The 23,091-nt window shown below is 39.0% G+C and overlaps 1 protein-coding gene across 4 annotated transcripts in view; it reads left to right on the forward strand.

Annotated features, from left to right (window-relative positions):
- Nucleotides 1-749: 749 nt before the first annotated feature.
- The window catches only part of RABGAP1L (RAB GTPase activating protein 1 like), a 115,709-nt gene continuing 93,367 nt past the window's right edge, over nucleotides 750-23,091 (forward strand). For 2 of the 4 annotated variants that reach the window (XM_053468582.1, XM_053468585.1), the window contains exons 1-13: nucleotides 750-955; nucleotides 4,743-4,867; nucleotides 5,658-5,809; nucleotides 9,930-10,122; nucleotides 10,995-11,205; nucleotides 12,133-12,307; nucleotides 13,192-13,349; nucleotides 14,728-14,838; nucleotides 17,204-17,270; nucleotides 17,914-18,016; nucleotides 18,343-18,509; nucleotides 20,362-20,503; nucleotides 21,006-21,099. In XM_053468582.1, the coding sequence (XP_053324557.1) occupies nucleotides 5,693-5,809; nucleotides 9,930-10,122; nucleotides 10,995-11,205; nucleotides 12,133-12,307; nucleotides 13,192-13,349; nucleotides 14,728-14,838; nucleotides 17,204-17,270; nucleotides 17,914-18,016; nucleotides 18,343-18,509; nucleotides 20,362-20,503; nucleotides 21,006-21,099 (1,538 nt within the window). In that variant the 5' untranslated portion in view covers nucleotides 750-955; nucleotides 4,743-4,867; nucleotides 5,658-5,692. Of the gene's footprint in view, nucleotides 956-4,742; nucleotides 4,876-5,657; nucleotides 5,810-9,929; nucleotides 10,123-10,994; nucleotides 11,206-12,132; nucleotides 12,308-13,191; nucleotides 13,350-14,727; nucleotides 14,839-17,203; nucleotides 17,271-17,913; nucleotides 18,017-18,342; nucleotides 18,510-20,361; nucleotides 20,504-21,005; nucleotides 21,100-23,091 lie in introns of all 4 variants that reach the window. The other 2 variants (XM_053468584.1, XM_053468583.1) reach the window with 2 other exon arrangements.

Consider the following 23,091-nt stretch of genomic DNA (forward strand, 5'->3'; position numbering starts at 1 on the left):
TCATATTCCATAGCGCTGTAAAGTGGGTAGACAGAATGTAGTAGGAAATAGTATATAGTATAACAATTTGACTTACAGAACAGGTGAGGAGGGCCCTGCTCAAGCAAGCCTACAATCTATATATATATATATATATATATATATATATATATATATTATACCATGCGCCTACCCAGAATCCCATGTGGTTGTGGCAGCATCATGAGATTTCTGAGGGAAAACCAAGCCTTCTGGCTTGTCTGGTGTCCATAGATGTGTGTTTAATAATACTTCTACTACCCCCTTCTATATTAATATATATTTGTCTATATCTCTCTATATATAATATATGTTTGCATATCTCTCTCTCTATATATATATATATTTGTATCTATCTCTCCCTCTCTCTATATATTTATATATGTATAATATATGTTTGCATCTATCTCTCTCTATATATATATTTATGTTTGTATCTCTCTCTCTATTTATATATGTATAATATATGTTTGCATCTCTCTCTGTTAAAGTCAGTTTTCGCGGTTCCTCATATGAAATTAAGAGGTTTAGCAGAAGAAGCCGCCTTCACGCAGTAAACTGAATCCTGTCAGCCAGGGCCGGTCACGCGCATCCCATTCTCTACCAAGCCTCAGCGCGACTGCGCGCCCCATCTTTTGCTGACGTCTGTCAGTGTCACGCGCCCAAGGTGTGCGCGCGCCTAGGGGGGAAGAACGAGAGAATCCGGAGAGGGGGGGGGTTGACGTTCGTGAACTGCCACTGAAGGCGCACGGGGGAGGGGGTGAGGTAAAGAAAGTGAAGTAGGTAGCACCGGTAACTGGACCTAGCACACCGGGACCTGTGACCTATGACCTCGGCCGAGCTCCCTGCGGTTTACATGCGCCGTCAGGAAACGGGGCCAGTAGCGGGAAGGCGTATAATCTGAGGAAAGTGAGGGAAGCGGAGGTGCCCGGTGACGGTAAGATGCTTGTTGGGGTTTAACTTGTAACAAGGAGGGTCAGGGTGCACCCCAACTTCCCTGTAGAGGCCGGTGTGGGTACACTGCAGTTCTCTCTTCGGTCCACTGCCTGCACCAGGTTCCCTCCTGGTATGGAGTTACGGGATGATACTCACCCGTTTACCAGCCCAGGCTGCTTGACCCAAACAAGCACGGGGCCACCGAGATTTGCTCACCAACAAATCAGTGCCACCCTGGCAGCAGGAGGGGCTGACGGCAGGGGCAATGACAGGAAGGGGTGCGGGCCCTTTAAGAGCTGCCCAGATGACACTGAGGAGGAAGGGAGCCTGCAGCGTGCCCATCTGACAGCCGGAGATGCCACATACATGCCCCAGGGTTATAATGTGACCCAGATATAAGGTGATCAAGGAGTTACAGCTGGGGTTCTGTGACATGTTACGCTTCCTGTTATGATCAGCGCTATGCATGTTTCTACTCATTAGGGTCTATTCACTAAAGAGAGAGTTGGCAGCAGAGTTGTGTATTAACTCCATCACAATAAAGGGCCAACACTGGCTAGTCCCGTCCCCTATGATGCGCTGAGCTGGCCCTGTATAATGTATAATTCAATTGTAGAGGAGACTAATAGCATTACTATACATTGTACAGGGTAAGCCAAGCGCTTTCTGCAGTAGAAGCTCACTGGGATTAAACCTCATTTATGGACAGTGAAGAGAGCAGAAACACGACTCTCCCTTTAGTGAATAGACCCCATTCGAGCCGTGGAATATGACGGCGCTATATAAAACAATAAATAATAATAATATGCTAATGCTTTGTTTCTCAGAGAAGCAATAATAATATTATTCATTATTAAATACCGTTTGGATCACCTGGATTTCTTTCTCATAAAACCCATTTTCTCTGCTGTAAACTGTCTGCATATTTCTCCCTTTTGTGTCGTGCAAGAATCGGATGTCGGCCGAATCTTTACATTTTTTTGCCCGCTGATGTGTGTTTTTCTACACGTGAGACGCGCCAGGATTGTGTCAAAGTTGCTATGTTTGCCTTTCATAATATTTGAACCAAAAAGGAATGTCTTTGTACTTTATCCGCTTTTAAACGCACACATATATAGTAAGTAAATAGGGGCTGCCGTGTCTTGGGGAAGAGGTTTGTTCCTCCTTTGGCTTCTGCACTTTGTATTTGTGTGACTAATTAGGGATTACGCATTGTCAGCGAGCGCAAAGGTGTTTTTCCTGTTTGGATATTAGTCCACCAATAATACTTTTATATTGTGGATATATATATGTGCAAGGGAGAGCTTCCCAAAATCATAGCCACCCCGAAGATGCATAATTAAAAGCTTTAGCGAACAAAACACATAAGGCTTAAGAGTCTATTCACTAAAGGGAGGCTTGTGATTTTAACACTGGTAAGTTTCTCCATTGTGAGCAGCTGTGCTGGCCCTGTATAATGGATAAACATGTAAGAAGAGTGTGGAGAAATTTCTCGGATATAACTATACATTATACGGGGCTAGCCAAGCTCACTGGCCCTTAATGATATATAGTGAAGTCAAGGAGCTGAAACACAACTCTCCTGCAAACTCTCCCTTTTGTGAATATGTATTGCAAAATCTATTTTTCTGTATCGTTAAATGCAATATTTCTTATGTATTTTACACGAGGGAGCACGTGGAAGCCACGGTCCATGAAAATGCCGTATATTTGTGAATGTATGTAGGTAGAGGAACGCTGTCCAGAATTTATCTAGTGGGATAGAAGAGATGTATAGTTTGGTTCCCGATCCCCAAATAAAAATGTGCCCACTACTACAATTTTAATGTAAACGCTGATGTTAAGAAATCCAGACATGATGTGAGTTTGTTGATATTAAGCTCTATTGAGGCCGAATTCCACCACTAAAGATACTTAGAGCTGATTTTCATCTGATTGTCACGCGGTTTCTCGGCAGAGCAATCTTAGGCAGATAAGTTATTATTCGGATTTTTGGGGAGATTAAAAATACAAAGTCAACGATAATTGGGGAAAAAAACTACCTTTCATCAGGGTTTTTCTAATGAGCCGTGATGTTAATGTAAAACATTATTATTCCTAACTTTTTTTGTGCCGGGCACTCTGCGCACGGGCACTCTGCTTGTGATTTTCGGTACCTCCCAACCTTTTTTTTAGGGTGTGGTGGTTGGAGGCCTTGGCCGGGGCAGGGTTTTGTAAAGATCCTAAACATAAAGGCCTGGAAAAATATTCATACACTTTACTATTCTAAAGGGGAAAAAAAACTTTTTGGGAGGTTTTACTAGTCTGTTAACTGAGTGTTAGGAAAGGTCAGAGTATTTACTTTTCTTCTGCGTTGTCGTCTTACTCATCAAAGGCGAGTGGACTGGTGCCAGTTCCCAGCCCTGACACATCTTCCTTGTGTCGAGATCTCCCGATCCACTCGGGCATTTCCGTGCCAATTATAATTCTTTGTTTAAAGGAGTCCGTTTTGCTAGTGTATGAATCTTAAAATAGGCGGCCCAACCTTAACCGTACAGCCGTGGAGTCTAGACGTGATGCTTCTTTTCCTTCCATGATCCTATTACGAGTGGCTTTATCTAGAGAGGGGATTGTACGTTTTCCTTAGTAATGACCGTTAAGCAGAAATGTGTCTGGCATCTTGAGAATTTACCATTGATACCTCTGAGCATGCGAGATAAAGCATGGGCTGTGTTGTTGTTGTTTTTCCCGTGATGAATTGTGTGAGCTGCCCGGGTCCTGCAGCGGCTGGGACTGACGCAGCTCCGGTTATTTTCTCGAGCTGGCATTTGGATGCCGGCTCTTGGATGACGAGGAATGCTGCGTTATGCAGGAAGGTTTTGCATCGGCTGTAGGGGGATTGGCACTTTTTAACTCATATTGTGAAGCTTTAAAACCCAATTTGTATAACAGAGTTTGAGTTCTAATTGTAAGAATCTCTCTATTATGGCTGCAATCGTGACCACGCAATAAAGGCAGGTGCACAATTTTGTTACATTTGCAGCTTAAACCGGTAATGTGATAATTCGGAGGCTGGCGTTCTGTGTGGCTGAGAGTGGTTTGTGTGGTTGATTTGTGTTGTATGTTGCTTGATTGAGAATGCTGTGTGTGTTTGAGATCAGTATGTGTATTAATGTACACACCAGTATGGCTGTAAGTGGTCAGTATGATTAAAAGTTATTAGCATGCGTTGCTGAGATGTGTATGTTCCCGTCTGTCATTGTGTGCAGCCATGCTTTGGTTTAGAAGTGTCGAGGTATACTGTTTTGGTGTCAGGTACATTGCTTTCTATGGCTAGTACATGGCTTCTGTATGGAACATTGGACACTATTTTTGACGTCCATATATACCCAATGATGTCGCACCGCATCGTGTGGTGTAATAGTCGCAGTGTTCCCATCTCCATGAGGCTTCCAGGCCACGATGTAATGGTTGGGGACTACTTGCGTGAAACATTTAACAATTATGTATGTGTCAATGCTTTGTTGAATACTGGTGTAGGGTGGTGTGATTACTTTGACAACAATGGAAGCTATTTAGGACATGGAAAATGTATATTTAATAATATGAGAGAAAAGATTGGTTTGTAGCAGCAGCTTTGATCACAGATGCATCGTAGCTATTGGCCCTTATGAACAGCTACATTGTTATCAATCTGATGATTCTTTAGTATAAAGCACTTATTGTACTAGAAATTGGCTAAGTAGCATGAAGTTTAACTTTAATTTTGCTTTTGGTAATTTAAACAAATCTTCATATTCGGTTTGCAGGCTGAAAAGCTTAGCGTGTCTGGCAGTACGGATCCGGCATAGGGTTCCACTCTTCCCTTCCTCAATCCCTTGTCATAGCTGGAATGTATTAAAATGCTTGGCCGGATGTGTTGAAGGTAAGCAAGGTGCGTCTGTTTGTTATTTCCTCTTCTGCCGTGCTACTGTGTTGTAGGTAATTCTTTATATGTTAGAAATAATTGGGATCTCTTTCTCTTTGTCAGTTGTGTGTTTTGTACTGCAACTATATTGTGTTATTATAGATCACTGGAGGGAAAGGAAACATAACAATTTTTTGTCCTGGTGAAGAATTGAACAAGCATAACTAGGTTTGTTTTCTGTAAGGCTATATGTGAAAATCATTGGATGCATTGATTGGGTGTTTGCAGAGAAAATATTACGAGTGTGTATTTTTACTTGCACGAGTACTTTCAAATCCTTTGTTTGCGCAGGACTACGAGCTGAAGAAATATATGCAAACACTCTTTGATTGACAGTGGTTTTACTAATACCGAGAAAGACCAGAAAAGGAACTATCACCCCTACAGCTCTTAGAATGACTTAAATTATTAAAACTATCCATTTTCTGTTTTTTTTTTTTTTTTTATTATTTATTGTAATGACTACAATGATTGGCAAAATTTTGGTTTGAAACGAAGAGTCCATTTTTCCACATAGATAAGATATATGGCCAAAGGTGGCTGTTGTAGCAAAACAATTAATTTTAGAATCTGGAAGCAACTTCTGCATTCTGTTGCAGTGTTTGAGGTACTTTCCCCCACGTGTCTAAATCTAAAGCTCATTCTGTAGCAGAATCTCACTGGAGTTGACCCTTCGTAATGTATAGTGATGTCAAGATATTGAAACCACAGCCCGCCCCTTTCTGTGTATAAAATGTTGTGCTTTTATTTTTTGTAGGCTAGAGCATTGATGTCATATCTGCAACAGGAACAATGGATCAGAAGAAAAATTTTGAGCCCTCAAGTTCCACACTGAACAGTGAAGACTTTGTCTTGGTTGCAATGCAGAATGATGGCTCGTCAAACTCGGAGGACAAACCACAACTCAAGGTATTTGTTTTATCTGTCTGTCTTTGTAAATTTGAAGCCTACCACGCATCCCTTTCCCATGTGCAGCATACCCTATTAAATGCCCCTTCAAAAAGCTTCCAAGGGTCTATGGTTAGGTAGTGGGGCCACGGTCATTGAGTGTACAAAACACAAGCTTAAATCGCTGGTAGTATTAAGGCACAGCTTCATTTTTGTTTATGTATGCTTTATAGTTTGCATATTTTCCCTGTGGTTGACCACATAGCAACCACTCCCTTACTCTGAACTGCATGTGTGCAGGTAGATAATAGGGACAACTCTGTGCACCTTGCCGATGCTTCAAAACTGAAAGTATATGACTTTCATTTGTCACAATAGTGACTCAACCAAGAGAAAACCTGTGACACCGAGTTACTGTGAGTCTCTATTGGTTTGAGCAACTTGGAGAAGCTTCCGTTGCATTTTGCAATGGACTTGTCAGATGGCTGACTAGTTGGCCAAGCAATTGGGTTAATTAATTACACAGTACAAAACTTCTGGGCCATTGTGTACTCCAGCAACCCGAAGAGCCTGTAAAGATCACTGTAATATATGTGTTGTCTTTGAAAAGTAACCAAATCCATTATCGTTAATGGCAGATCTGGGTAACCTGGTGCGTTTTAAATAATTGTAACCCCCTTCAAGAACTGCAAATAGATGTCTCACTCGCAGTTGCCGAAGGACCCCAAAACAACATTTTGGGCAGTTTTACAAAATAATGCATTTTTTGGCTTACCCCATTTGCCCCCTCATTTCCATTTGAATCTTGCTTTTATGATTCTAAATTTATTTTATTTTCAGCTTTTAGAGAAATTCAGTAAGAAGTGGCTCAGCTGGTAGATCTTTTTATCTGCACAAACAACTATATTAAAGCGATATACTATCCCATAAGCCCCTTTGTTTTTCCTAATGATAAAAGTTTTACGTCTTCTCTTTAAGCAATTTACATTTGTTTCCTGCTATATTTTATTTTACAGATGTCTCAGTGAAACAGCCACTTACCTAGTTATAATGGCTGCGTGAATTAATATTTGTGTTTATACAGTCAATGTTGCTTTCAAAGTTTAGGATTCTTTCCACCACAGTCTAGACCTTTGGATACTTTGTCCACGTTGTCCACGTTTTCCTTTTATGTTTCTGTACTGGAAGGCAAACATTCTGGCTAGCTATTTTTCTCCTGCCTTACCCTCTTTATGAGAACCATTTGGAGTTATAATTTGAAAATCTGTGTACTTAGTGACGATTTGGTAGAAGTAGAAGACCGGGTGAGTGGATGGGAAGGGCCAATTGGGTATAATGGATCCAATGGGATTAGTAGCGCCCTCTGTATATGGATGCGATCAGTAGGTGGCTAACAGAGAATTTTATTCTCTACAAGGACCACCGTAGGCAGCCTTGGCATACCTTTACTCTATGTGGCCTTGTCTTTTACCCCAGAAGAAGCTGGTATTCACTGCGCCAACTGGTGATGATATCCGCTGATGACTGAAATTATAGAGCAACATTACTCCTGATGTAATGTTACATTGTTAATTTTTAAATACATGTATGTGTTTATGTAAATAAATATTTGTATATAATATCTATATTAATGTGATTGGATTTGCAACAAGAAGTGCAGCAACACAAGTATTTGGAACTTTCACCTCTTCTTTGACAACTCAGTGATTTCCCACTGTATATTACAGCTTGAAGAAACAGGGTCTAGACAGATGTGATACCCAAAAGGCTGTTTCCAAGTTCACATTAAAGTCAGGGGTCTCTTTGAGCTCATTCTTCATGGCAACACTAATAAAATCTGTTTCTACATAGACTTTAGTCAGTGTAAGGCTGGGTGATTAACATTGAGCCATTGTATTGTTCACCACAAGCAGCATGATAAGGAGTCAGGCGTTTGTCTAGTAGACTGGGTTAAGATAACCGAGGGACAACACATACAAACAGCTATTCTGCAGCGGCCTGAAATGTTATGTAAAAACTAGGACTGATTTTTAAAAATAAAAAAGCACTTTTTTAATAAAACAGCATCATTTTCAAGTTGTAATAAGAATGGTGCACCCCCCCCCAAAAAAAAACATTGTTTCATAAAGAAAACTACCACAGACAACCTTTTAGAAGCTTCTAGCTATCCTAAAGCCCTCAACCCCCATTGTTCAATATTTATGCTTAAGACATCATTTGTAGACCTTTAGAGAAAAGGGATACCCCAAGCATTGGCTGAAACAGCCTTATCCACACAGCATACTGACTTGCTAGCAACATCAAATACACATAAGCAAGAAAGTTTGTGCCCTGAAGCTTTTGGGGATCATTCTGTTCTGGATGATTATAAACCTTGAAAGTCCACTTGTTTTTTACTTGATTAAATAATTATTTCTGGGAAGGGTTTGGGCATTAAGCAATATTTGGTTAAATTAGGAGCAGGCTGAACCCCTTAATGACAAAGCCAGTACATGTACGGGTTCAAAATGCTTTGTTTGCAGGGGGGTTTAGAGACCGCCCATTGTCCTTAAGGGGTTAATGTCACACAGAAACAGTCCATTAACGACCAATGATGTGCTGCTGTAATGTCTTGATGTCGAGGCATTCAGCAACACAGAGATCGGTAGCAGGGGCCCCGGGTCGTCAACGTCCACTATACACTGTATGGCAGCAGACGCCTGATTTAAAAGAGCTTAGGAGGCAATCAACAACCCATCCCAGGAGAGATTTTGCCTCTTGTTGTTCCAAGAGGGTCTCTCCAGCTCCAGCATGATGTGATTTGTAAAATATTTTAAAAAAGAAATAATAAAAAACATTTAGCTAAAAATAAATAAAAATGTAGTTACAGTTAAAAATAATTATCCAGTGATGTCACCATCAGGGGAACCATCTAGTTCCAACAAAATGAAAAGAAAAAAAAATTAGCGCTGTATTTTCCCAAAAATCCTGATATAGAAAGCGCTAAAGTACTAGCATTTCAAATATCCCCCAAAAAAGGGATGGTTTGATGGGGTCAATTTGGAGTGGCTGGGTTCAAAGATGTCTCAAATAGCACATAGGCACATACTGACAAGATGTGAAAGTGAAAATAAAAAGCACACTTCCCAAATGTGGCCTTTTGTCCCCCAAACAACCAGACAAACCCATGCATGGGTGCTATCGCTGTACTCGGGAGATGTTGCGGAACAAATATTGACAGTGACAAATATCAGGAGCTGTAAATTCATACCTAAATTACAATGTGTGTGAAAAAGTACACACAATTACTACCACAAACTTTGACAAAGGCTAATTGTAGAATTCGTGCATGTAAAGAGTTAAAATATCTGCTTCTAAAATACCCTAAAAGTGTCTAGTTTTCAAAAATATATGATTTTGATTTGGAGTAAATTGAACTGGCTTTAAAGATGTCCCAAAAAGGACATGGTGGCAGAAGGATCGTATGTCAAAGTTCCAAGTTAAACAATGCACACTTCCCAAATGTGGCGTTTTACCTCCCCAACAAACCCATGCATGGTTGAAATCTCTGTACTCGGGAGATGTTGCTGATCACATATTTGTGTGAAAAAAAAATACAGAAAAAATTACTACTACAAACTTTGGCAAAGGGTGGCACTGGAATCTTGTGCATGGAAAGGGTAAAAATACCAGTATTTGAGATTCCTTGAGGTGTCTAGTTTTTAAAAATATATGGCTTGATGGGGTAAATTACATTGGTTGACTTTGGTGTCCCAAATAGCACATGGGGCAGAATAAGCAGATTTGGGAAAAAAATTGTTTTAATATAGCAAAATGCTACTTGTACTTATTTCCCTATAACTTGCGACAAAAAGAAAACAAAATGGGTATTTCTAAACTCAGCACAAATGGTAGAATCTATTTAGCAGGTTTTTTCATTAGCTTTTGTAGATGAGTAAAATATTTTTTTTAAATAAAATGAGAAATAGGACATTTACATGATATGGTCAAAACGGTATCTGAAGGAACATACCTCCCAGAACATTATTGTTCTGGAGGTGTTGTTGTCCTTGTTTTCTTTGGTACCATTTCATTACACCTTTTCTGATGTTCAGATCCAGACCAGCAATTGTGACACCTTGTCCCTTTTTATTTGACACAGATTATGTCGAATGGAGATGAGCAGTTGGAGAAGGCCATGGAAGAGATCCTCAGAGACTCGGAAAAAACACAAAGCCACTCATGTGAGAATGAAAACGTAACCGATTTAAGCTCTTTACCGTCACCCAGTGTCTTTTCGGATGATGTTTCCAAGATTCCTTCTCTGACCTTACTTCTGGATCCATCCAATACAGGTCAGTCTTCAGGCCATTTAAAAAATAAAAGAAATTAAGTACTTCTCTGTTTTTTATTTTATGATTTGTATTGTTTTGTTCTGCAGTAAATGATTCCTTTGTTTGACCATCTGGTAATGGAAATACATTGATTTGCTGCACAGGAATTCAGTTTAATGTAAACCATTGTTAATGAATTATCATTGCTCCGTAAAGAAAATCAAAAACTGTAAAACATTTGAATTTAGACCACTTTATTAAAAGACCTAAAAATAATAGCAACAGCTATGTTGTGAAGCATATCCTGCACTGCTTGGGATAATCTGAATTCCCTTTGCAATTAAAAAGTTTGACAAAAAGCGCCAAGTACAAGTTACACTCGTGTGTAAAAGTCTCATCTCCAGTGTTCATATGTGAACTTTAGGAGCAGTAAGAACATTTCCAAGGAATACATTGTGGCTAAACACCCACAGCAATTTCCTTGTAGCACTTCTACCTCCAGTGTAGTCTCCAAATAAAATCCCCACGCATTTCATGCAGTTATGAATATGATATGCTTTGCTGTTTTACTGAATGCCAAAAGAAACTTGTCTTCTCAGACAATCACATCTTAAACCTTCACGGTTTTTCTTTTAACACAGGGTCATTGTTGGGAATGCAATAGATTGTTATATTTATTATTATTTAGAACTTGAATGTGCCTTTTAAAATGCATATTTGCTCATTCATATGCTTTATTTGCTAAAGCCTTTTCATAAAATAAATATATATATATATATATATATATATATATTTTATTTTTTTATTTTTTTCCAGATGAAATCCATAACTTGTATTTTTTCTTCGTATCTTTTCTTGAGGTACTTAGAAGTAATATAGCTTTTTAATTTCAGAAGTTCCGGTTCAGAACAGCAGCGCTATGCCAAACCCTCCAGAAGAAGAAAGTGTTTTATTTCACAAGCTTACATATTTAGGGTCCATGAAGGTTTCAGCACCGCGCAATGAAACAGAGGCTCTGCGTGCCATGGCTTCCATGAGAGAACAATGTCTCGCACCTGTCCCCGTGACCCTCTATGTACCCAATGTTCCTGAGGGCTCTGTCAGGTAAGCAGAATCCAGGGAAAGCTACAAACAAAAAAAATCTAATCTGTATTGCATTCCATATATGTGGAATCAACTCTGTGGTCAACATTCAAAAATACAAAAGAGATACAGGCAACCATAACACGTAACACAAGCTTTGCATGCGTCTGTAGAGGGAAGTGTTTATCCGAAATACAGGGATACTGTTTCCTCACTCAGAGGAGTGGGGGGTCTGCGGCGTCACTCGTGAGGTCTCACCCAGCAGCACTATAAAGCCTCCAAATTCCCTGCATATAGCGCTCAGGTATTCTGATGCTCTATTGTGTGCTACACTGTACCCCTTGTTCTGTGCTCCTTTTCCTTTGTTTCCCCTTCTCCTGAACTTTGGGTTGCCTTTTGGATTAACCAGCTGCCTGCCATACTGACCCTGGACTCTTGGATTAACCATCTGCCTGCCTTACTGACCCTGGACTGTGTTTTGGATTAACTCTTTGCTTGCCTTAGTTATGACCAAACTGAATGAGGTGCTTGCCTGTCTGCAACTGGACTCTTTTAATACAACTCCACCTGCTGGTCCCTAACATTATGATGCACTTTGTAATCCAATAATTGCCTGCAGCTCCCCTTTATTTTTACATGTTTGGTTTTATAAATGAAGTCATCACATGCTCATGACCTCTTGCTGGTATTATTTACAATGCCTGTAATTAGCAGTTATGTTCTGAATGTTTATGTACAAACGCAGTTCTCTTAATATGTTTTGCTGATGTTAACAGAAGAGGCACAATTCCTGCTACAGACAACTAACCATTGTGTATTCATATTAAACGTGTGTGAAAAAACAGGATGTCTCGGATTGCTTTTGTTAGTGGTTTAGTTAAGTAATTTTTATGTGTAATAATATGTGGTTTTAACATTCTTACTTTTTCTTCTGTTTTCTGGGTATAGGATTATTGACCAAACCAACAAAGCAGAAATATATTCTTTTCCAATCTATAAAGTGTTGTTCTGCGTGAGAGGAAGAGATGCGACATCTGAGAGCGATTGCTTTGCTTTTACAGCAAGAGATTTGGACGCAGACGAGTTTCAAATCCATGTGTTTAGCTGCGAGATCAAAGAGGCGGTACGTGTATGGCTATCGGGCTCTTTAACCTCTGTACTAAGTAATACGGGAGGGACATATCATAACCCCTTAACCAGGATTACTAAATCAAATTCTGTTTATAATTACTTTTCCCAAATTCTACATCCTATACACTAAATAAAGCTTTGCAAAAGTATTTATAGGTCAAAATAACGTGTGTGTGTGTGTGTATATATATCTATGTATATATATCTTTGTATATATATATATATATATGTATATATATATATAATATAGATAATCTCTGCTTCCTTGAGAGAAACAAACTAAGAATCTCTAAAACAATTACACTGATCGAGAAACAAAAGCATGAGCTATACGTAGTTTCAATAAATTTTATCTATCTAAGTTGATTTGCGGCAGTTCTTTAAGTGGATCAGCCATTTCTGCATTTGGACTGTTCAATAACGTGACATTTGTTATCGACAGACTTAGGACATAATCACATTAAAGGGGACCTCTTTTAAGTTTATTTACGCTGCTTCCTTTTAGTGGACTACTTCAGCATGTTTTGAAAACCATTGTGTCTTGTCTTATCTGTAATTGAACAATGTGCAGGCAGCCACCACTTCCATAGGTTTCTCACATATGTATTTTCTATACATATATAATGTAGATCTTCACGTTTTTCTCTGAGCTGTGAATGAGCAACTCTGTTAATGTGCAACACCTTTGGATTCCCCTTACAGTATCTGGCAGTGTATTGAAGCAGAAACTATATGCAGCATTATAGTAGATAAATAGATGTTTTTTTGTTAGCGACAATCATTTGCTTGTTACTTTTAATATAGACGGGCGTATATTTTTCCAGAACCAGATTCTTGCTTGCATAGAGGTTAACGAGTTATTTTTTCTTTGGTTAGGTGAGTAGAATATTATACAGCTTCTCCACAGCATTCAAGCGCTCTTCCAAGCAGTGCTCCGATGTAAAGGACTCTGCCCTCCCCTCTTCAGACAGTGATGTGTTCACATTCACCGTGTCCTTAGAGGTCAAAGAAGATGACGGCAAAGGAAACTTCAGGTATCTTGTTATATGTAAAGGCAGATGATTTAGAAACTTTCTTTGTGGGGTTTGGTCTTTTTTGGTATCCTAAGCTTTAATGCTGCTGTTTTTCTGAAGTCATTGCACCTGTATCAACAAAGGCACATCACAATGGTTTGTAAATAAACAAGACTTTCTACCAAAATGATTTATTCTTAGATATGTAAAATTATTATGTATGTTTGTTTTGAAGACCACCCTAACACGTCTTGTTGTAATGAAAGCAAAGTGGTTTTGGGGTTGGAAGGCCTTTCAAAAGCTACATCCATGCCTACATCATGGTTACTGTTACCCTTATCTTTATTTCTTAGGACAAACTAAAAGAACCAAAAGCCTTAAATTCCTCCAAACAAGCAAACAGACACATAACACAAAACATACGCTAAAGCAGCTATTGAACTATGCCACCTATCAAATGATCCAGCTAATCTATTTCCTTTACATATAAAGTAACTACTCACAAATGTACAAGAAAAAAAGTAAAAACCGATACAAATATTACATGTAACCCCTTAAGGACAATGGGCGGTCCCTAAACCCATTGAAAACAATGCATTTTGAGCCTGTACATGTATGGGCTTTGTCATTAAGGGGTTAAAAGTGTGGTTTAACCACATAGCAATTGTTTCTGCCACCCCAGCCCTTTTTAAGTGCACTGTTGCTTTCTTGCATTATCAGCATTTCTAGCAGTAGGGAAGCAGGAGTAGGGCACTTCACTTATCAAGAATGCTTTGGCGGAGATATGACCGCAGTGTCTCAAGTGAGAAGTGATTCAACTAATCTCTCAATTGATAATATAATTTCAGAAATGTAGCTGGAAGATTGACCTAAGTAATACAAAATTAAAAAGCACCATTCTGGGTGTAACTAAATCTTAATCTGTTCAGCAGTATCTACAAATTATCTACTACACTTAAAATTAAATCTTGATATCTTGAAGGAAGATATGTTTCCATATGATAAGCGATGTATATTGATTAAAAACCCACCAGATGTGTATACCATAAGGCATGGTATCTTCACATCCATTTTCTCAGGGTCTCCATGACCTGTCCACCCATTAATAAATCTCTCCGCTATTATGAAGTTGCTTGTTGATTGGTGCAGGAGAAGGACATATATTCAGTACAACAAATTACATAATGCTGACTTTGCCACAGTCTGCCACATATCTCAGCTTCCATGAGCCAAACATTTAAACATAATGCCTCCAAAACAAGTATCCTGATTCACTAAATGACTTAACAAGTTACATCTCTTATGCTAAATTCTGTGAAGGTGAATGTTCCCCTATAACTGTGCAGCGTATTCTCTGTAAGAAGCCCTCTGAAGGTTTAATGAAACATTTATTTTACAGCCCAGTACCGAAGGATCGGGACAAGCAGTTTTTTAAGCTACGGCAAGGAGTAGAGAAGAAAGTGGTGATCACCGTCCAGCAGATGTCAAATAAAGAGCTTGGTGTGGATAGGTAAGCATTGTCTTATTTATGTACATTTAAACTGGATCTGTCACGTCCCCATTTCTACATGTTACAGATATATTCACTACCGTTCACATAGAAATATCCTGGATTTTGAAAGAAAGACAAATTTCGTTAGAATTAAATTGATTAAAATAACGTAAAATACAGCGCAGACGGGGTTAATATTGGAAATGACTATTGTAGCTGGAAGCTGATTTTTCATGGGATATCTTCATAGGCGTATAGAGGCCTTTTATCAGCAACCATGTTGTGTTCGCTAACCATTAGAAAATCATTTTGCAATTATGTTATCCATTTAGAAATGCATTCCGTGTTTGCAGAATAGTTGGAGAAGACAGAACAATGTTTGGGTCTGTCCAGAGATTGTTTCAAGTTCTTTCTTGCAGGCTTCCTATTATGATTCGTGCCGCCGGTTGTTTGTTTAATCCATATTTGTTATTCTTCTAGCGTGCCTTTAAACTTTCTGTAGTGTTTGTTCTTCTTCTCAGATTCGGATTATCTTTGCTCCATATCTGTGTGCTTTAAATAGACCATAAACATCCAAAATATGTATTTATTAAAAAAGCTAAACATAGTATTTAATGGACGTTTGTGTAACTCTCATAATCGCGAGCAGTCTGACAATTTACAGGCTGAGGTCCTTGAAAGAATTTGGTTGTTTTATTACCGCCAGACCCGTTCAGATTGTATTTATACGCACCCCATTGGGAATCAGTCTCAGTTATACACATAATATAAGTAATTGTGTTTAAATCAGCCCATCTACTTTATCAAGAGAAAAAAAATACAGCATTTTTACATATTGGGTATCGATACTTAGAAAAATGCTAATATTACCTATAACCTATGCTTTAAGCCGTCATTAGGAGGACTATAATAAGCACATTTCTAGAAGTTCACTTTTGAGTTTTTAGGCAGTTAAATGTTTTTGATAATAATTGAACACCTAACATATGATAAATATGGATTGTCCCTATGACAGGTGTGAAGGCTTTTCCCGTGTTGGGAATCCAGCAGGTGGTGATGTTGTGTAGAGAATTAAATTCAATTTCCTCTGTGTTTGGCTCCCTGTAGCAACTCGGTACTTGAACCCCTGCGGGTTCGTACTGCGACTGTAAAATAAAAATAAACAGGAGACTTCGGATAAATAACTTGTTGTGTACTTTGTGTTTTTAGTATAAAAATCACATTTGTATGACAGTTTAATATGCCTGTTGACATCATTAAATAGAAATATTGAGCATTTCATGACATTGTAGCAGAATATGTTTTGCTCATTTCAGGTCAGTATCCCCTCTAACCCCCCCACTGAATCCTCTTCAGCAGAATCATTTTTATTACAGTTTAAAAAGATGAATTTCGTTGCTGCATTTTACGATCAACAATTTAATTACCCCTCTAATTCAGTTTAGACTCAAACAAGCCGAAAAAGAAAGTGTCCTTTAACTTTCCTTAACAGAACGTTCCGCAACCTTCATTCTTCCTCACAATACTTATTTTAGATGTGGCTTTTAGTGTTCTCACAGAGTAGCGAGCCATTCAGTGGCAAGAAGCTGCTCCCTTTGAAATTATTTGGAGCACTTTCCTGACACACAAACTCATCTTTTGCGCAGCGTTTAGCTGGGTGGTGGGGAATGGGGCTCGGTGCCATTTACCACATAAAGCTTTCAGTTTATGAGAAACAGCTTCTCATACGCCAGAGGATCAGAAGTTGGAGAGCACTTGTGTGAAACAAAAATTATAAAGGTTCTATTTATGGGACGTTTTGTGACGACTGTTACTAATTTATGACTTTCAACCATAGGATAATATAGGGGGACTGCCACCATACTTTTTTGTTAGTCACACTCTTTTGCCTGCAAAAAAGAGAAATATGTAAATACTTTGAATGTATTTCTTTTATTTTGGAAACATTAATTACTACCAGTATGTGGTAGAATATTGCTTTGGTGCCGCTAGCAAGCCTGCCCGTGATATATTTATCCAGTATGTTTGGTAAGCCGGAGATTTAGAAGCAATCTTATAAATATACGCTTATATTGATTGCAATTTACTCTGACACTTCTCTTCTAGCACACATTGGGTTATTTAACCGACATTATTTAATCATATTAATCTGCGAAGGGGAGTTTGCTCTGGTCTCATAGTTACTGATCTATGGTATTTTAATGCAGGAATAAATCATTGCCATTATTTACCTAAATGGTTGTTCTTCTGTAAGCATTGCCGTGCAGATAAAATATCTGTCTTGCTTTAATTTGAGACTTTAGCCTGCTTCCACATTCCAAATTACCTGTAATAAATCTTACAATTAGCGTATAATGTCGTTTTTTTTTGCTTGTGCTTGTAGATGCTTCGGGATGCTGCTTAGCCCAGGCAGAAACGTGAAGAACAGTGACATGCATCTCCTGGACATGGTAATGGCATTCGCTTTGTGTCCTTTTTACCCAGCTGTTCTCATTGTCTACATTTTTGTGTGTTTTAATATATAACAATCTGTCTCCCTAAGGATGTTAATCCTAATGAATGCTGTAATAATGCTCATGCATACCTGCTTATAATTAAACTGAACCATGCCATCAAATGCTATACATTTTTTTATAATTATATTTAATATTCATTGGAACCTGGTAATAAAAAAGTGTAATACATGGATCAAGGTACTCCCCCCACTTAACATATATGTTGAACTGGCATCAGATAGTAGTGCCACCAGATGTGTTAGAATAGGAATTGGGTCTTACAGTAACAACTAAAGTTCATCTTTTAGAGCCAATACGACTGGCAGAATTCTAGGTATGAACAAGATCACAACATGAAATGGCAGATATCTTGGGGAGTGTTCATCAATGGAAGTTGTCACCTTAAAGCTAAGAACGCACAAAGTAACAAAAGTAATGTGTAGCACAAGACTGTATTGCGTTACACTCATTAATCAGAGTTTGCAAATAGGCTGTGTTTGTTCTTCCATATGCCCTGGAATTACACAACAAAGATCATTCTGTAGGGCTCATTAACCTTTCTGTTTGGAAGCTTTACTTTTCCTTTGCTTTCTTGTAGGAGTCCATGGGGAAGAGTAGTGATGGAAAAGCATATGTGATAACTGGAATGTGGAACCCTAATGTTCTAACCTTCCAAGCGCTCAATGAGGAAACACCCAGAGGTACCATTCCTTTTAGAAATAACCATTCAGCTGTGGTCTATGTGCAATGGCCTATACTCAACGCATATTGTTTGTGTTTAAAGACTAATCGGAGGAGAAACTGGCCACTCCATTTTAGAGAGAAAACTACCCATGGTTGCTTGTATCTTCAGATACATGGCTGCAGTTTTGTGCTGCACCATAGAACGTATTCTATATTGGCCACAGCCTTTGGCAGGATTGCAAATCATCTAAGCGAATAAATAAAAAGATATTGTGACATTGTATTGTAAATTAGTCGTGGATCTAAGTAGACTGCTTATACACCCTTTACTGACATCTCCTAGATAAACGTGTGTTCATGACAGTCGCTGTGGACATGGTGGTCACCGAGGTGGTGGAGCCAGTTCGGTTCCTTCTGGAGACGGTTGTGCGGGTATACCCCACAAACGAACGTTTTTGGTACTTTAGCAGAAAAACCTTCACGGAGACCTTTTTCTTGAAACTCAAGCAGGTATGTGGTGAGGTGAATGATAATGTTTGTGAATTGAAACGACCTACACGATACCGGATGCCTTTCATGCACCTCTCTGTTTGATGTAAATGAAACCGCTACGGCTTTAATGTCTCATGTTCAAGTGAACACAGTTTGAATCTAGTTGCGATTCATAATCTGAAAGGGATTTGCTGTCACTTTTTAAAACGATCCCTAGGCTGGTGACCTGTTGTACAATGACTCACCGGTTCCCTTTTCTCTTTTGAATTATCTTATTTTCATGTGTGCACAAAGGTTTTCATCCTCAATGGTAGTGTACTTTGTAGCCCTAAAGATATAATTAATTACAAAAAACAGCCTCTAAAAAGTATATGAAATATTTGTAACCTCCTCCTGTAACCTCAAAATAATTTGATACTGGTGGATCTCAATAATTTGATACTGGTGGATCTCAATAATTTGATACTGGTGGATCTCAATAATTTGATACTGGTGGATCTCAATAATTTGATACTGGTGGATCTCAACATTGTCATTAATATGGAGGCGCTTTAGAAATCCAATAAATATTTCTATGGACCGGTAGCAGTCCAGCTTTTCTGGATGTAATTGTTAATCCTAAAATCCTTGACCCTTGGTTGGCTTTGAGGACTGGTTAAAAATCACTGGTGTACAATACGGCGATTATACCGATACCGGTACTAATGAGAGTGGTGATGCAGTGGTTAATGATTTACATTTCCTTCCCTGCTACATTTTTTATATTGTTCTTTGCTTTTTAGGTTATGGTGGTTAAAAAATAGTTATTTGGGGGTAATAATTCTGGAGAATGTGTTTAGTGCACAAATAGATAATTTGCTTGTCATTCAAGTGTCAATTGTTTCCTAATAACGTAAACTATAATAGGTTTTACTGTGCACTTTTTGAAAGGCTTATTTTTGTGAAAAAGTAATTGGAATGGTTTTAAATTATTACCCTGCTAATCTGGGCCTGAGATGTTCCACATGGACAAAATTTGTCACAATCTCAGAATTATCACTACAATTGCCTGTAGCCCAGTTTGACCTGTGTAGCCAGCTGCGCTCAGCTTGGTCCCTTAGCATTCATGTGTTTAACGGAGCAGCCGCACCCCATAAGGGACTCGGACCACCTGTATACAGGTTTTTTCTACCAAATTCCCATTATCGTCAGCGGTGTCTCTATGTGAAACAACCCTGGACTGCTATGAGCCGCCCTGTGATTAATAAATTCCAGGTTGGACTGTTTTAGTCACTGGTCTGTAGTTTGGTATGCAGTGACTGAATGCAAGAACTCTGTAATCACTAATTTTATTTATTCAACCTTCCCATAGTGCACCTCTATAAAACATGAGTACGAATGAGCCTTTTCAGTGCTTTTTGTCATGCTCTCGGTTATTGCGGTATGGTTTGGGAGTGTGTTTGTGCTGTGGCGCATGTGACAGACACATTAATTAATGCTTGTGAGACCTAAAGAAACCTAAAATAAGAGGGAGGATTCAGTAACATCCGTCACATCTGTGGCCTATTTGGCAACAAATCATTTTTAACATTATGAATTATTTCTTAAACTTGTAACCGCTGCAGTTACATTTTGTTTAATGATACAATTAATCAGAGGTAGTCGGCTAGTATCCATTCAGTTAATAAATTTAGAATTTCTGTTATGAACATCCTGTAAAGCAATTGTTGGTTGGGATTATGGCTATGACTATGTGGTAGAACATATTTCATATTAAGGCTGCTTACCCACCAATAAAGTCATTCTGTTCTCTCCTTTATTTATCGATATGAGATTTTTTTTGTACCTTTTAAACACCACTTATCCGCTATAACCTTTCCTTTCTGTATAGGCTGGAAGCAAAGGTGGTGGTGGTGATTCAATGTATGAAGTCCTGAGTTTGCATCGTCAGTCGGAATCAGAGGAGACACCAAACAGCCCCACGAGTCCTGGGGGTTTACCGACTCCACAGGATGAGGAGGAACCAGAGGAAGGTGAGAAATACGTAGAATAATCAAGACTGTACTTTTCACAAGGTCTTAATATAGAGGGGCCAGAACATGGGCCTTTGAATTTTTTGGACTACAACTAGCATTTACGACTACTGGGTTAATGGAGTTTACCGGAGAATGCTCAGAGGGTCATGAGCTTGCTGCTACTTAATGTGCATAAATGGCTGTTAAATATCAGTTCTAAATGTTCTACCTGTCATGGTTGTTACACTAATACAGTGACTCTCCACCTTTTGATGAATTACAGCTTCCAGAAGCAGCAAAAAAAGCTGCCCGGAAGGTGTAGTTCATCTTCAGGTTGCCTACATCTATACTCAGACTATGATGGCTATAAATGGGGCTGTTGGTAGTCAAGAGACTAAGACTACCCCATCTGTAAAGAACGGTTTTTATATGATCCGCAGTGTATAGTTTGGTAACTACTGTACATGAACATTCACTTACAAAAAAATCCTAAAACATTATTATGTCTATCCATGTTTAGAGAGTGACAGTGAACTTTGGAGTGGAACTGGGGATGTATCAAAAGACTGTCCTGAGAATATTCTAGCTTGCTGGGGTCAGTTACTCAACAAATGGTAAGAGAACTGGCTTATTCATTTACACAACATTATGAATGAAGTTATTTTTACTTATCTTGTTGACATGAATACAGGTTACATAGGTTTAAAAAGTCCATAGAGTTCACCCCTCGTGAGTGCCCGCATCTCTTGATCCGGAAAGCAAAAAAAAAGTGTCTTGACTCCAAAGGCAATCAGATTTTCTATGCATAAACATTACATAAACTGATGTTAAATTGTTATAGCTGTATTAATAACGCTTGTGTTCACAAGAAGGGTATCCTAGCTGCTTGCAAGTACTAACTGAATCTGCAAAAAAAAAAGTTTGGCAGAGCATTCCACATCTTAACTGCCCTAACTGTTACAAAAAAGCAAAACCTTTGCTTAACACACAGTTACTCTAACCTTATAGGGATTCTAGTAATGAGAAGATCCTCAGACAGGTCTTTGTAATGTCTTTCATAATACTTTTAAACAGTAATTACCATATTGGCTCGATTTATAGGCTGCCCCCTTAAAGTTTGATGCCATTTTAAAGAAAAAATACACTTTAATAGAATGGTAAAGCGGTATTTTATCTAATGAACAGGAATACATGTATTTTAATATTTCTGGTATCTATTATGCAGTAGTCAGCATATGTTATATAGAAACAGAAATTTGGAGATCCAGTAGCCATTTTAGGGTCCCCCATTAATTCATAATGCGCCTTATAGATATGCCACTCTGCCCCACCGATATGCCATTCTGCCCCCATATGCCTTATGCCGCCTATAAATGCCGCCCCCCCGAATTACCAATGCACCCCCAGACTCCCTAGTGTCTAGCGGGGCCGGCCAGTGGATGTCTGCGTGATGGGCGCAGACAATCTCCACTGCCAGCACTTCCTCCGGGGCTTCTATGATGGAAAAGTACCGGCAGCGGAGGTTGTCTGCACCCACTGGCTTCCAGAAAGGAGGATACTGCGCTGCTACTGGGGCCCCGGAAGGTTATGTGACGCTGGTGCTCCGTTTATAGAAGCCCCAGCGGAAGTGCCGGCAGGGGAGGCTGTCTACACGCATTGCGCAGATAAGAGAAGGATCCAGAACCCCTATAGCGCTGCGGGGAATCTGGAGCCTAACCCTGCTGCTTATCCGACGCAGGGCTAAATGAAAAAGAAAAAAAAAAACTCGCCCGGCGCCCAGAACTGCATGTCCTGGGCGTCAGGCGATCCATAATGCCCTTTTAAGAACTGCTGCACAAAACTGTTCTGCATATTCAAGCTGTGGCCTTACCGGTAGTATTTAAAGAGACGATATTATGTCCTCATCCCATACACTCATTCACCTTTTAATACAACCTGCTTACTTCTGGAGCAACCGCCTGAGATTGTGCACTTCTGGAAGGTATATTAACGTGATCTCTCACATCATTCTGCACTGTGCCGTTCCCCAGTAAGCAGCCATTCAACTTATAATTAACATGTTTATTTTTTCCTTCCCCAAATGCATAGTTTTGCATTTTTATGTTGAAACCTCTCTGCAATTTTAAAAGCTCTTATGCTGCCTAAATCCCTCTGTAGGGAGATGGCATACATTTCTGATTTTATTATCTTGCATAAAATTATGTAATCTGCAAAAATTGAGTTAAGACTTTCAATTACGTCGATCAAGATTATTGATTAATTAAACTAACGCTCCACGGGCAGACCCTTGGGTTATTCCGGTGAAAAATTTTTGGAACAAGAAACTGTTCTGCTAATAGTACAAATACATTCTCCCAGTCCTGTGTGCTTTAATTTATAACGCAAGCTAATATGTTACAGCGCTACGGAATTTGATGGCGCTATATAAAACAATAAATGATAATAATGCTCCGTGGTGTCATGTACAAAAGCACATTTAATGTATCTGCTTGGTCTATATTGTGGCTCAAAAAGGGAGTAAGTTAGTCACATGACCTGTTTCTCATAAACCTATATTAACTCCTACTAATGATATAGTCGCATAAAAAATATCCTGTATAGCTTTA

The sequence above is a fragment of the Spea bombifrons genome, chromosome 6, assembly GCF_027358695.1.
Source record: "Spea bombifrons isolate aSpeBom1 chromosome 6, aSpeBom1.2.pri, whole genome shotgun sequence".
NCBI lineage: Eukaryota > Metazoa > Chordata > Amphibia > Anura > Pelobatidae > Spea > Spea bombifrons.